Consider the following 16,041-nt stretch of genomic DNA (forward strand, 5'->3'; position numbering starts at 1 on the left):
TTAAAAGCATGTCAGTGTCTCTTTGGGCACTAACCAGTAAATCTTTGATCGCAGCTCAGACATTTTAAAACTCTGTCTGTGTTTTCGTGTGTGCTTTACACGTGTAACTGATATGTCACTGCTTTGAAAGAGCACAGGTGAGAAGGCAGCCACAAGAGTGGTGGTGTGGTTGTTAGAAGCACATATCAAAGTCAGTGGAATTTTTTTAATGTCACGGTGAAGACTTCTGTGTTCCTTTCATCATTTTATTAGCTTGATTTGGAGAGTCACTGTGAGCGTCTTCTGTTTTCTCTGTGAAACAAACAAAGGCAAGACTACCTCTTTCATTCACCAGAGCATGTCTGACAGGATGTTTGATCGTTTGTGTGCGGCCCCATCCTGTCTACCTCAGTGCTAATCCCATTGCTCCGATACACATATTAGTACACAAACCCCACATTCCTCCAGTGGGAATATAAACAGTTAAATACCTGAAAGCCCAGATCACATTTGCTGCTATTTTATTGGGATTTTGTTTTATTAGCCTTGCTCTGTGGGAATTTTACAGTTATTTTAATGGCACCGGCTTTGTGAAACATAGCGTATTAAAATGCAGTGTAAGGCATATATGGTAGCTATGTATGCATGGAAAAAAATACACCTAGATTTTTTTTAAAGGAAAGATGAGTAATACCAAAATCAAACATGTTTTGTCTGCTAGTCACTGACAGTTTACACCTCAACACACCTCAACACACCTCAGCACACTTCAACACCAAGTGAGTTATGATGCACAGGCACGCCTGTGGGTGAGGAAGACAGACAAAGCGAAAGAAGAGGGATGAAAAGAAAAAAAAAGGCAGTTTACGAACAGAAACTTGGCCCTGAGAAGGGAGAGAAGAGGTGCAGAGAGGGAGGTGGAATAGGAAAGAGGAAAAGGGGGTGGCGAAGCGGGGAAGACATGAGGAGTGAGTAGAGAGCTAAAGGAGGGTAGGAGAGGATGAAGGGAGGAAGGAGGAGGGGTTGCTTCCTGTCGCCATTCCTGCCTGCCCACATAGACAGCCCGAGAAGGAGAGAGAGAGGGAGAGAAAGAGAATATCTGGGCGGACTGCAGGCCACATGACATTCTCTCTGGGTCCCTTGCTTTTCCTCCGCGCCGAGTGATGTGCTCCTTCCCTTCCCGTTCCCTCCCCCTCTCCCTCCCTTCCTCTGCCCTTCAAAGCTTCGACATGTCATCTCCCACCACAAAAACAGAGGTGGGAAGACTCGCTGGCGCTACCGCTGCCTCAGGGTGTCTGGCACTAAAGCTGACTGCAAATACAGCAGGGAGAGGAGGAGGAGTGGGAGGAGTGAAGAGACAGAGAAAGACAGAAGGAGGGAGGGAAAGAGGAAGAAGGAGATGGAGACAGAAAGCTAAAGAGAGAGAGAGACTGAAGCAGCAAGCAGGACAGTGTGCATTAAGCAGGACTCATAAAGCCGTGGGCATCAAAGTGTGTGTGTGAAGAGGAGCTGTTATTAAGGAGGAAAGACTGACATGAGTCCTGTCTGTTCTTCTTTTTTTTAAAGTGACACTGTGACAACCGTGCTGGCTGCTTCTTCTGTCTCGCACACAAACAGAGTGAAGTTTATGAAGAGGGATTTAGGGACACATCTCAAACTATGTGGTGGGAAACCTGTCAGACACAGAGCTGGGACACTTTTCTAGCTGTGTGGTCTCTCCCACAATCAGAACCGCAAAAACACAATGATACCGTTAAAGGTTAGCAAATAGGATGAATTGTACTAAGGCTAATATGAAATGCATGGAAACCACAGGCTTATAATTGAATGTATCATCCCCAATTCACATGTAATTTCCTCCAGGACACTGTAATATTTTCTGCGACTCTAAATGCATACTATGAACAGCTGTTCCTTGTGAATAAACGATTCCAGGCCAACTCGCCGCTCGGATACCACGAAATTTGCAGATTGATTTAAGGAGCAATTATGCACTTGGCTTTTGAACCTCTGAGGCTTTGGGAATGAATTGGTGATTGGCTCTCCGACAAAGTAAGCAGATCTGACCAAAAGAGGCCTTGCCATAGGCTGAGAGTGTCAAAGAAGCCACAAGAGCCCAGCAAACAAGAAGACCAGTAACGTTGTTTATTATGAGCCTCTGGAGACCAGTGGGCACTGACCGACCAACTGATGTTGGAGAATGCTAAAGAGAGGCTGGGAAAAGACAACAAATAATCACACTGAGACAGAGGAATCCAACATATAAATGACACAGACAAGAAGTTCAGTACAAGTCTAAAGCCTTAATACTAAAAATGAAGCTATATTCTGCATTCAGTTCATGTCAGAGTTAGCATAATTTCCAGTTCTCCCCACTGGTGAATGGGGAAACAGCTAGCATGCTTCAAGCCAGAGCTATATCATGAACACACCTCTTTGTTTATATGAGTAAAACATGAAAAACATCAATTTTATAGGTTCTAACATGTAGGTTTAATTGTTGTCTCAGACCGAGCAGAGCTGAGGCTCAAAGATTAGGCTAATAGATACCAACCCAAATGCTAAAACTGCAGTTCATTGTGTGGCCACTTGGGGCTGGTGTCAAGAGAAGATAAATCTCATAGACTCTCATGTTCAAGTTTTACAGTATTAAAAAGTTAAAATGCTATATATATAGCCTGGTGCAAAGCTGTCACCAAATCTATGGCTCACAAGAAAACTTCATAAAAACTCTTCAGAGGTTACTGTTTTTCAAAAGAGCTGTTTAGATTAGCTTCCCAGCCTGAATTAGAAGGTATCTGTATACCTGGGTTTATCTTGCTAATGAAGTGTGTTTATGTTAGCAACATCCCTCTGTTATAGATGAACAGAACCAAGTAAACTGGTTCCCTTGTGTTTAACTAAGGGCTAAATTATACTTTCCACATCTGCAATTCCAATAAGGTCAGCTTGAGTCCAAGTGACATAAAATTTATTATCAATTAAAATCAATGAAGTATCTGTACTGTCACAATAACCATACAGATGAGTGTGACATTTATCCTCTCTTCACAGGGCACAATTGACAAAATGTTAGCTTATCCCTTAAGGCAAAGGATGTGTAGTTAAATCCAGTGAACAGAGCACAACAAACCGATTTTGAATGGAATCTAAATGATTTGACCTACATATCTGAAAACTAGTATCAAGAACACTTTGCTTCCAACAAAGGTTAATCATTAGAATGATCAGAATAATCCAGTTGTGTAACGTGAAAATCAGCTAACATGGCCCACAGAAGTTAGGGGTGGAACTGGTTTAAAGACAATGGCTATGTTCAAGCTATGCAAAGGAAAATTATTTTTAAAAAATGCGAGGATTTTCATAATACTAAGGGAATGATGATTTTTTTTGATGATTTTATGCAGTAACACTGAAACACCAACCCTCTAGTAGTGATTTTGAGGAGCTCCAAAGTAAACAATCAGCTGCTTCCAGCACACGCCTCTCAGAGAGAACATGTTTCTGTCTTTGACAAAATTTCTCCACCTGACATCACTTCCAAATAAGCGTGACCACTGCGATAAGATATACACACAACCTGCTGATGTATGAGGCAGTGGAATAATGCCTTCATCATCTATCAAAGAGGAAACGGCTCTTTATAATCTGTTTACACTGAAGACTGCTTACTTTTTAAGTTGCGTGAAATGCTGCCATCAATCATGGCAAAGGTATCTGTATTTTTATTTTTTTTTTCCAATTTTTTCGAAAGAAAGTTGAGATGGCACTGCTGGAGCTGCTGGTGTGGTAGAATCAAACACATCTTATGCTTCTTTCGGTTCAATCCCATGACTCCAGGCTGTCTCATACTACTGGAGAAAGCTAGAGCCACCACGATCAGCCTGAAGCCCCCAGTCTGAACATGCAAAGGCAGACAGTGGTATTTCATTCTCAGAGAGCCTTGAAGAGCCAAATTTATGCCTCTCTAGAGAAACCACAGTAAAGTGCCACAGGGCACCAAACGAGAAAAACAACTTGGGGAACAAGAGAGTTAAGAGAGGCGTTCAGACTAAGTGAAATAGTGAAATGTTTAACATTATTTATAGTTACGTGTATACTGCTTTGTAATGCCTAACATATGAGTGGACTCTTTCACACAAAGGTTGCTCCTGTGTGATTCATGAAAATGATGGGCATCAGGTCTCTCTGGGAGTTACTGACAAAACCTGATTTCTCTTATATCTTATATTTTTATATGCACTTGCGTTTTTGCTTCTAGTTATGCCTTAGTGTGCTCCGAAACTGAGCGAAATATATAAAATAATTAGCATTATTACATAATTTCCTACCGGTGCCAGTTTTGAAACTTTCTGACTCGGAAAGTGTTGAAATGTGTTTCACATTTATCGACATTGCGGCCTGAGCAGATGCCATCACACAAAGTCTCAAGCATTTATTTATGCAAAATGGGTACTTTCGCAGCAGCAAAAGTTTCATGTTTTAATGGATGTGGTTTAATGCCACTTCACAGTGTACAACAACGCACAAGCAGATGTCTTTGTAGTGGTAAAATATTGTTTTCATTAAAAAAAGAAAAAGAAAAAAAGACACAAAAAAAGACAAAAAAGAACCACAAAAATTAAAGACAAATCATAACATGTGTGATGATGCCCCTGACCAAAACAATACTGCCACATTCTTTCATTTTTGACTATGTCATATAAATAGACAAAAACAAGCCCATGGGGAGGAAAATATATTCATCAAGCCTGGTCTCTCCAGTGAGGTTCTGGTGCTTTGAATTTATGTGTTAGACAACACTGACACCTGCTGGATAAGATGTTCACTGTATACCGGTACACATACGTTTATATAAACATAACATGACTTCTCCAAATTCATACTTCTGCTTTCTAGTCACATTGTTCCAAATACTAATTTAACTGCATTATCATTTTGTAGGGGGTAGTTTGTAATAAACTAACCATCTAAATTTAATGAATTCAGTTTAATTACATCACTTTTTTTTGGAGCTACATGGTTTTGACACAATTCATGAAAAAAATACATTGTGATGTGCGGTACTGTGCAAAAAATGAGAAATAGGCAAAATGATTTACTGAAATATGCAAACATTCATAAAAGTCAAAATCAAAGTCAAATTTATTTATATAGCACATTTAAAACAATAACTGTTGACCAAGGGGCTGTACATTTAAGATAATCAAAAGACATGAAAACATAGGAAGGCATGATAAAAGTTAAGAAAATGAATCATAAAATTAGAAGATATGAGTAAGAAATAAGATACATGAAAGTAGTACAAACACATTCTGATTTACAAGCCAAGGAATAAAAGTGGGTTTTCAGATGGGATTTGAAAGTGTCCAATGTTGGTGAGGTCCCGATGTGAAGGGGCAGTTTGTTCCACAACTATAGGAGCAGTCACAGCAAAGGCCTGATCTCCTCTGTGCTTTAATCTGGACCTGGGATAGCCAGGAGCATTTGATCCGCAGACCTCAGTGATCTTGCAGGAGTGTACCAATTTAAAAGATCAGAAATGTATGAGGGTGCTAACCTGTGCAACACCTTAAAAACAAATAATAAAATTTTTAAAATTAATTCAAAACTAACTGGCAGCCAGTTAGTTTTGATGAGGCTCCAGTGAACAGTAGATGAATCAACAGAAGAGCCAGATGCATCTCTCAGGTCCTGTGTCAGGTCTTTGCTGTTCTTTTTTCTTTCCTAATTCTTAAGGACATGACTTTCACATACTGTTTATTTACTGTAAACAGTTTTTAGGCCTGGTTCATCCCTTGAGTTAAGTGCCTTTTTATAATTGAATGATTCATAGATCTGTGTTAAATGGCTTAACAAACAAGCACAAATCATTCCTTTGGAAAAGATCAATGCGACAACTGGACTGAAAATAAGTGAAAAAGCAGCCAAAGTCCAAAGAAAGAGAGAGACTACCTTTGAAGAAGTCTGAAATGAGGGGCAGCCAAAGACTTTTGAACACTATTGTAGCTCCTACACATATTATACACTATTTTATACCAGCACAGTGACCATGCTTTGCCACATTTTTTAAAAATTCATTCACTGGTTCATTCAGTTCAACAAAACCCACTTAGTTCCAAATGAATGGACCAACTTGTTAGTATTAAGATGGATTAAGATATGCAGATAGGAACTGTGACAACCATAAAACCACCCCAAGGCAGGAAGAGGTAGCATCAGTCCTGATGACTAAAGTTACCACAGCGAGACATCTTACAATACAGTGTCTGTCAGCAGGATATTATGACCCACAGCTCTAATGAGGGATCCGTAACTGGTGTTGTCAGGTTGCGCCACCTTGTTTCATGTATTGGCATTTATGTATGTGCCTGTAGCCTTTTAAAGCCACTTTAAAGTCTATCTGAGCTGTCTCAGAAAGTACCATCCCTATTAAAAGAAGAGCGTGGTGACATGTGAACACCATATGAAACCAGTTATGTAATGGACTCCACAATACAAAAGAGTATGGTTTGCATTAGTTCAGACCACTGATAAATTATCCACAGACACAGCATATTGGTTTCTGTCATGCATAATTTCCCTGCCTGATGTTGATTAGTGTAATACAGTGGATGTGTTTCAGTGCTAATATAAGGAATAGCCCCATCTGATTACTGCTTGAACTTTTTTGATTATTGAACAATGTTTACACATATGAGGAAAGTTCTAGCAGTCTTTGAAATGTGGATAAAGAAGTAGATGAAGAGGATTTACTGGGAAATGCTGAATGCACAATTAGAGGCCTGGGTAAACATGACATCAGCATGGTTACTTGCTGTAGAAAGCTCTCACCAGAGACACAGAAGACATTAAAAATGGTTTTCAGAGGCTGCGTAGTACTAACAACAGTGTGTGTAAGTTGTAGTTGTATGTCTCTTTTAATATAATGAAAAGATAAGAACAATGAGAACAGTCCTAACCCATATTTCACTTATTTAAAGGTGAAATGGATCACAGGTGAAGTTCAAACTCAGCGCCCCGCAGTGAATCACTGTCAGAGCAGCGCAGATCCTGAAAAGGCCTCTACCACTGCGTCACATGGAAATGCAGCGTTCTGTCATTACGGGAGCTCTTTGTGACTCAACCATTTCATATGGAAATGCTGTGCCTCTGATTTCTTTTGATTCGCCACTCCACGTTAGCCGTGGCTTAGACTACGTGCACACGAGGGTTGTTCAGGTGTAATTGCCTTTCAGGGATAATTGTCCCGGGCTTGTCTTCCTACAGAAGCACCTGTGTGTGGATCAAAGCATTTGATGTGTGTGTCAGCTTTGTTTCGAGTGGGTGTCTTTGCAGCACACAGATTGTCAAGTAATTGCCCCTCCAGAAATTTCTATGACCAGAGTGTGTGTGTGTGTGCGGGGGGGGGGGCTCAGCTTTCATTAAAACGGAGCATTTAAATGGCTAAGTAAGTAAAGAGTACCAAAAGGTTTAATAACAGTGTAATTATCTCAGGAGATGGAAAATAAATCACCCTGCTGACATATCGCTTAATGGAAAAGTTACAAATATTGACATTGCCAGCATTTTCCACACATCTGAGGTCACAAATGTCATGTAACACAATTCATACATTCGTCATTGCGCTTGAATTTCATCTGCGTTTTTGAGAACTTCACCCATCACCTTGCTGTGTATGACTTCTGACCATCAGGTGCACCACACAACCTTCAGCGCTGCCACATGTGTTAAATCGTAATAAGTCAACGCACTTTTATTTCAGTCTATTTGACCTTTGAGGTCACAGCTGTGCTCTCCTGCTTAATAAATTCCCAGCTAAACATTCACCAAGTCAACTGGCGACCCAATAAAACCTTCAAAGTAGACAGGTATATTTACAAAGCATCACTCAAAGACCCGACACGCCGGCGTGCCCTGCCCTCTTCCTCTGTAATATCAAAGAAGCATGTGAACATCACAAGGTCACAAATGAGCAAGAGGAGAATATTTTTAGACCAACCACAATCTAGACGTCTAATAAAGATGGAAATGAAAGGCGACCTTCTCAAATGTAAATATTTGATATTGAAGAGGTGTTTTTTTTTTTCTTAGAATTGACCCCTGCCTGTAAATTTTTAGATGACGTTTTATAGGTCCAATTATTAAAAAAAAAAAAAAAAAAAAAGTTTAATTGTTAATTCAATAACATTTTCTCCCATTTAATGACTACAAAGTATGAGGGAAAGAATTTAAAAGTTTGATCTTTTACAAATACTCCAATACAATAAATCAGGGAGTTGTAATAAATTGAATGGTGGCAAGTGAATAGTCCTGTTTAGAGGGGAGGGGTCTAGTAGCAGGGGTTTAGAGGTATAAAGGCGCCATGGATGCAGTTGGCACAGACTGAATACGAAAACCCATCCTGCCAACATCATCTGTAATGTATTATTAGCTTTTGCTGGGATAAAAAATATATTTGATTAAAAAGAAGTAGAAGCAGAGCTTTTCTCTTTGAGATAGCAATGGATAACTGGAAGATCCAGCTGGTTATTGTGACTTTTTGTGCTTTGGTGCAAACCTATCAGAGATTTTCGTGCAGTGCAGAAGAGCAGAGAGGACTTCTGAAAGAGTGGAAGGTGAGAAGCACTATTGTTTTTATAATGGGTTGATCGATGGACAAATTTAAATATCAAAGCATTGAGTTCATTCACTTATTCTGTTCAAGTTTAGGTGAAGAAGAGAAAATCTTAGATGATTGCTGAGATTTCTTGCTTATATACAAGAAAAAAATATACTTTCAAAGAAGGCTGAAAGCTGTGTGTTTTAAAATTCTGCATTTGTTTTTTTTACAAGAGGCAAAGTTTTGTAAGTAACACATATTATAATGGTGCATATGTATTTTTAACATTTTTGCAAATGAATCTATTTTGTTTTGTTTTTTACTAATTTGAAAGAAGACACGGAAAGGAAACTCAAAATGTTAGACGACCATTGCATTAACAATGCTTTTGCTTGTAGACTCTTATGTAGATATACTTTTAAATATAAAAACTGGTTTACTTGAAGTAAAATATCAGTGAAATGTTTCTTGCAGGATGAATCACTGCAGACAAGCCTGACCAGCCCAATGTCCAGTGTAATAAAAAGATCTAAAGCCCTTCGATTCTACGGACTCATGGGGAAACGCTCAGGTAACCTTGAAACTTATCCAAGCATAACATAATGTCAAATTTTTGTGCTTATCACCATTTTTATGTCTCATAATAAGTATTAAAGCCTGTTGCGTGACAATAGACTTATCTCTTCACAGATGCAAAAAAAACCTACCAAGTAAAAAGACGTGAGTGGCTTGACCTTATTGAAGCAGAACTCTTATCATACTAACATTTTTGAAAACTAGTAGTTCCAGAAAGTGGAATCTAATATTTAATCACAGCATCATTGCATATTTCTTATTCTTATAGGAAATAAAGGAGAAATGTTTGTGGGCCTGATGGGAAGAAGCATTTCCAGTGGTGGTAAGCATAAAAACATCAATAGACTGCATGTAAATTGTAGATATTTCAAAATATCAAGGCAGCTTTATTGATATTAAAAATATCAAAGTGCTAATACACATTACACAGCTATGATTCAAAGTACAAGCCGAAAACCATCCTAGTCAAACGTTTCCTGTTTATTACAGAATCTCTACCCAAAGTAAATCGTTCTGCAAAGACCACTGCGATCCATGATTCAGAGAACCCATACAAGCAAGGTACAATTGTACCAGTATAAAAACCTGAGGCTGTTTTGTTTCTATGTGCATTCATATAGTGGTGTTACATTTTTATTTTATATCCTCAGCAAATTAAAAATCTCCTCTTTCCCCTCATCATTGGCAGGTTCAGCAAAGGAATGGATCAGAATCCTGTATTGATGGAATTAGAAAAAAAAAAAAAAGACATTATGACGAAGATCTATACAATTTTATACCAACCAAAGGCGTGTTACCATAAATCATACTCATTAAAAGTACACCCTGCTCAATTTCATGTTTCGATTCATGCTAACAGTTACTGTATTAACGCTCCAAAAGAATAACCACCATTGTCAAAAAGCACATTTCTCATAGTAAATAAAAATAACCTCTAAATGCACTCAAATGTAGCTATTCTAATCTAACATTAATGTTATCCATCACATTGGACCGTTCATCATTTAACATTCAGCACACAAAGGCAGTTTTAAAGCAAACCCTCTACACTCATGTTTCACAATGTTGACAAAAAGCATTTGACTTGGAACGTATGCTGGTTAGGCTAGAAATGACAGTAAAATATAAAAAGGTGTTTAAAAAATTCACATTACAGACAAGAAGAAATAAACAGGGTCAAAGGGATGAAAGAAAAAAACACTGATCTTTATTGACAGTTCATAGGTCTAGGCTACTTGTGGCTGGTGAGGCTAGAGGCGAGTGTTTTCAGTAGCCTGAGGTTCTCAGTGTTTATGTCCCTTTGGGAGGGGTCCATTTTAGCGAGCTTGGGTCGATGGTTTTGTTGCTATTGCCTCGCTTGATCTCCTTTGCTTTCCACTCATCAATCAGGTCCTGGGATGAGAAACAGGGTAACAAGCTAGGTTATCACATCTAATTTTTCCAGCAAGATAGAAATGGAAAGCAGGGCCTGGTATAAAACGTGTTTTACAGCATTAACGTAAAAGTTTACTTCCAAAATTAATCAAAATATTAGAAATAGACAGGTAAATGATCTCAGTAACCCAAATAATTTGATACAAAAGCAATTATTTCAATAAATAAATAAAAGCGTAAATAAAACGGAGAGGAAGCCAGCTTACCTGACGCTTCAGTACTAAGTGCTTTCCCTTCCAATACTTCAGCATCTGAAGAGACTGCAGGGTGCTCACAATGTCCACCGGGTTGACAGCAGTTTCCTGACTGATCTCTGTGCAGCACGCAAATATTAAAACAAATATTCATTGTATGCATTTGTCTTGTTTATTAAATGCATGAATCTTCTTGTGCAGATTCATTATGCTCTTCCTTTTATCTATCATCGATATACATTCTGAGATCAGTGTATGTACAAGTAATCTTTAAGGGCCTAAAGCTCAAGCTTCAGACTTCTCTAAACACTTTGGTTTAGGCATTTTTTCCTGCTTTTGACTGTCAATGAGGAGGAATTTCATGGTCATCTGAGGCACACGGCTCAGACTTTGAGCGCAGCACTCCCACCCAGCTGCTGCTGCGCAAATCTTTTACTTGCAAGGGACAGCCAAACAGAAAAAACATAGCTTAAGAGGTGAGCTAAGAGGGAAAGAAGCTAAACTGGCTTGTTACTAGACAGAAGATGGACTTTGGGACTTCACCAAGGCCAATATAAGCTAAAATTAAGATTATTTTAAACTGGTAATTGGTAACTGGTAACAAAATACAGAGCCACTTTCAGCTTTTTTGTAAACATATAATTTAAGCTGCCAAATTATAGGGTTTGTGCTTTCACTTACCTTTGATGGAGATCTCCTTGCCTTGAAAGTTGTACATGTATCTGAGTAATACCTCCTTCCAGTAACTCCTGTAACTGATAAGGCCCAGATCAGAGAGAGGTCTCTCTGGCGAGCCCACCTTCTCCTCAACTTTAGACAACAGATAACCTAAATAAAGCACAGGACAGTCAGAATGAACACTTTCAGAAGGAAGAGAGAATTATCTGTATTTCATTATGCAAAAAGACTAAAATGCAATTTAATGATTACATTGAGAACAGAATAAATTAACATATATACATACTAAAGTCAATGAGCATCTTTCCAAAGCCTTGTCTCATGTACTGTGGCATTGTCAGGATACAGGATACATTGTAGTTCAGGAAGGAATTTTTCTCCTTAAAGAAATAAATAGAAGGAAAAAACACTTTTTAGACATTTCTGTTCTGGAATATAAATTCAATCATTGATAACCTTGTTCTTCTTTACCTTTGAAAAATAGCCTACTAAATGGCAGCCAGTGTTGTCAGCTTCAGTCATGACATAGAAGAGAAAAGGCTCCACGTCATAGTAAAGTGTTTTGTGGTCCAGAAAAAGCTTGGCAAGTAAACACAAGTTCTGACAGTAGATCTGGGGATGATATGGCCACTGATTACTTTAAAAGTGGCTTATTTATTTGATTACAATTTAAAAAGAAAAAAACATGCCAGAGTTCACTAAGTAAGACTCTTACCTTGTTCTTTTTGCCATCGACTTCAAAAACAGATATAGACCCCTTTCTGTACACCTCATCTCCTGGAGGATGCTTCCACACACATTTGGCCTGAAAAGACAAATAATATACACTACTTCAAAACCATTGAGTTCATAAAGATAAATTACTCTTATTTAAAGGCCACCGTGCAGTAAAAATATATAATGTAATAAGAGCAACGGCTGTTTGCCAAAACTGAACTTCAAAAAATGAATGTTTAGAATGTTTTTATAAAAATCATTTCTAAGTGTAGCACGACTCCAATGACTTGGGATTACAGTCTCTCTCACCATGTGTCGCCTGAGGATGGTCTGGCTCTTCATGTATTTGAGGCAGAATTCACAGACGTACAGACGACCCAGACGCGCATACTCCTCAGGATAGGGCGAGTGGTACCAGGTGTCCAGCTCGTAGCGACCAAACAAGATAGTCTTGATCATGTTACTGCCCTCGGTGATCTGACCCTGGATGCGCAGCTTCTCCTGCAGGCATGAAGATGGGAAACATTAATGTTCAATGTGTGTGATGAGGTTATCAATCAAAAAACTGGAATGCTAACATACTGACAGTTAAATAAATAAATAAATAAATAAATGAATACATACATACATACATACATACATACATACATACATAAATAAATAAATAAATAAATAAATAAATAAAGTGACAACTCGGTTTTTAAAGAAAAATAATATAACTGGAACAATGAAAGGCACCAGTTCTAGCTTCAGTTAAAGAGGGAATGTACATTACAGATGAATTCCCCACTCGTTTTCGTTTTATCTTATTCTAAAATGCTAAAAAGCAAGTACTTATGGAGATGTGAAACCCCATCATTACCAGGTCTTCAGATGCTCGGGCCTGTGCTTTCCTGAACAGCTCCAGGTCATATTCACTGGTGATGTTCTCCAGCAGAGGCTCTCTGGTGTTGCCGTGTGTTTGCCGATGCTCCTGTGGGACACGAGAAAAGGCAAGCAGGAAATGAAGTAACATGCCAGCTATGAGGTGGAATAAGCTTAGAAATAGCAAAACAAAGTACTGGTGATGTACCACATGCTTTTCTTTCTGCTCCTTCTGCAGGCCAGAGTTTCGACCCTTCCTTATCTCAGCCACTTGCTCCTTGTATCGAATCTGTTTCAGTGTTGGTGTCTACAAATAAGGATAAATAACCAATTCACTTTCCTGGTATGAGAAATTACTGACAGTAGTTTAAATAATAAACAGATAACTAAGCAAAGTTTAAAATTCAATGTCATGCTCTCATTTCTAAAGCATACCTACCTGGTGACGAGTTGCATGGCGCGAGTTGCTGTCCTCCTGTGCCTTTACCTCCTCCTCTTGTTTCTCGCGGCTAATGGCTTTTACCTGACAAATAAACAAATACATAAATAAATAAATAAAGCATGGATTATATCTCTTCTTTGTCTCTCATTTCTCTCTGATACGGCTCAGGCAGCCAAATACTCATACCAGCCACTTCAACCTACAACATTAATACCATTTGCTGGGAACATCCCTGTTTAGATGATGAAGCGTGTTACTTGTGGCTGTTTTTACTGATAGCAAAAGACATTATGTACTTGTACTACAATGTCTGTTACTACACTCAACCTTTGGAGTATCAGTGCCAAAGAAAGTTGTACAGTCCAGCCGCTGCCAGTGTTTCAGGTTAATAACTGTATAGATAAAGTAATTTCACATAATATTGTAAAGTATTCTGAACAACCAACTTAGGTGTTACATCAGAAAGTAACTAAAAGACAGAAATATCAAAGATGATTTATAATACTCACCTTGCATTCATCAGCAGAAAGATTGTGGTAAAGAGGACAGCCTGATACAGCAAAATGACGTTCATGCTTTCCTGTGAGGTGACCTGAGAAAAAAGAGAAAAATAAGCATGATGTTTGCTGATATGCCATATTTCCCATGTTCAAACTTTTAATAATACTTTTGACGTTTGGCAAAAAAAGTAATATATTTTACCAAGGGAATTGCACCCCGGGGTTGGACATTTCATGTTGAAATTATAGGTTTCATGACAGCGGCGGCGTTTAGGTCGGTGGGAGAGATCTTTATCTGAATCTCTGTTGGCTTGGTCCTTGGCCTGGCTCTCATCATGTGAGGCATTGGGACTGGAGATGTCCAACTCTGATTCAGAGGAGGGTGCATTTCCAGTGGGCGTCAGTGGTGGAGATTCATCGTGATCCACAGCTCGCTTTAATTCCTGAGTATCTAAGGGAAAATAAAATAAAAGTAATCCTGAAATCACTGTTAAAAAAAAAAATATATGTATATATATATATATATATATACACATATACACATATATATATATATATATATATATATATATATATATATATATATATATATATATATATATATATATATGTGTGTGTGTGTGTGTGTGTGTGTGTATGTGTATATACACATGTATGCATATGTATAGGGCTATGTTGCCAACCCTGAGAGCTTTGGCTAAGGCGAGTGGAGGCTCTGGTGAGGCGCTGTCTCTTGGGCACAGTCCCTTCACTTTCTGAGCTATTGGTCTGTTCTCTTTCAGCAGAGGAGTCAGAGTCTTCGGTTCCATCTGAACCACTCCCAGCCATGTGTCTCTGTCAGGGGAACAAATGGTAAATGAAAGGCACCTTTTACAAAATAATGTCAAATAGAGGTGCGGAAAAAAACAAGCATGGATAACACTGATGGTGTCCACAAGCCAAAAAGACAGAGTTGTTCTGGCGATAGCAGCTACATTTTCACAGAGTAGTTAATTCAGCATTCACAGCATATCTATTCATTGTTGAGTCATAAATCCACCAAGTTAAAAGCGTAGCTGAAGTAACACTGTAAAGGTGCTGTTTGTGGACATTTTTCTTTTAGTTTTCTGACTGGCTACAATCAAATGATAGCTCGCCATTAGCTTTTTAATTATTATTATCAGCATAAACAGGTCTTAACGCCGTCTACGCCTTACTAATACCAAAGCAATACATTCCGCAAAGCTAGTGTTAAAAAACTGGCCAAATACTGTCACAGGTATAGTAATTACCACGACAAAGTAACCAGTCTGCTTAGCACGTCAACTGTTATTGTTGTTAGCTTAGCGTTAACAGTTAGCTCTGCTCTTGGTTTTTAGTATTTGTTTTTTTCCCCAGCCAATGTGGCACAACGCTGTATTCACAAACAAAGCAATTTAAGCAGGACTGATCTTGTTTTAGTCTTAGGGCAAAGCCTACATACACATGGACCGCAAAGCGCTGTTACATTTCACCAAACGTGAGGTAAAAGTTTTAGCTTCTTTTTAGCTGCTTTTAACTGTACACTGGGTGTTTAGTGAGCTCGAACAATACCGACACAAGCTGAATGTGGCAATGCAGTTAAAGTCAGTATGTTTAAATTATTCTGTGCAGATTTATCAGCTGATGCTAATACCGTGTTTTAGCGCGTTACACTGTCAGATTATTGAATGGAATATGGTGGAACCTTCTGGTTAACCATTAGCGCTAACTTAGCTAACGTTACCCTCCTGTGCGACCTACATGTACTCTTACCTGTCTTCTACGAGGCATGTTCTTCTTGATGGCTACTACTTCACGATGGTCTAAAGCAGCAAATGTAAACGTTAAGTTTAAAAAATAAACTGTTTAATGATTTATATATTTTTTACTTTATTAGTTTATATGTACACAGCGTTTAGTAGCGCGAGCTGCATTCCTCGCTCAGACAGAGCGAAGAAATGAATTTCCGGTAACCACTAGACCAGCAGGGGGCGACTTCCGGATAAAATACATTTATTACTAATGCCTGTCTAAAATCTGAAGTGGGCTGGATGG

The 16,041-nt window shown here is 38.6% G+C and overlaps 1 protein-coding gene across 2 annotated transcripts; it reads right to left on the reverse strand.

Annotated features, from left to right (window-relative positions):
* Positions 1-9,542: 9,542 nt before the first annotated feature.
* On the reverse strand, positions 9,543-15,922 carry kat7b (K(lysine) acetyltransferase 7b). Of its 2 annotated transcripts, XM_063482094.1 has the most exons (14): positions 15,760-15,922; positions 14,670-14,820; positions 14,189-14,437; positions 13,996-14,078; positions 13,484-13,567; positions 13,253-13,351; positions 13,043-13,153; positions 12,490-12,681; positions 12,179-12,268; positions 11,935-12,075; positions 11,750-11,843; positions 11,467-11,613; positions 10,798-10,904; positions 9,543-10,549 (listed from the first exon to the last, which is right to left on the reverse strand). In XM_063482094.1, the coding sequence occupies exons 1-14, from the start codon at positions 15,775-15,777 to the stop codon at positions 10,448-10,450; spliced, it is 1,668 nt and encodes a 555-aa protein (XP_063338164.1). In that variant the 5' UTR covers positions 15,778-15,922; the 3' UTR covers positions 9,543-10,447. The 2 variants fall into 2 exon arrangements, with proteins under 2 accessions (XP_063338164.1, XP_063338163.1); XM_063482093.1 differs by having other exon boundaries at positions 13,043-13,351.
* Positions 15,923-16,041: the final 119 nt, after the last annotated feature.

The sequence above is a fragment of the Pelmatolapia mariae genome, linkage group LG8, assembly GCF_036321145.2.
Source record: "Pelmatolapia mariae isolate MD_Pm_ZW linkage group LG8, Pm_UMD_F_2, whole genome shotgun sequence".
Classification (NCBI taxonomy): Eukaryota; Metazoa; Chordata; class Actinopteri; order Cichliformes; family Cichlidae; genus Pelmatolapia; species Pelmatolapia mariae.

What these genes read in the sequence shown, in the direction of transcription:
- kat7b (XM_063482093.1), bottom strand. An exon ending in CCTTAGCCAAAGCTCTCAGG is followed by an intron (nt 14,438 to 14,669) that starts GTTGGCAACATA and finishes ATTTTCCCTTAG; the next exon opens with ATACTCAGGAATTAAAGCGA. An exon ending in TTTCTGCTGATGAATGCAAG is followed by an intron (nt 13,568 to 13,995) that starts GTGAGTATTATA and finishes TTTATTTGTCAG; the next exon opens with GTAAAAGCCATTAGCCGCGA.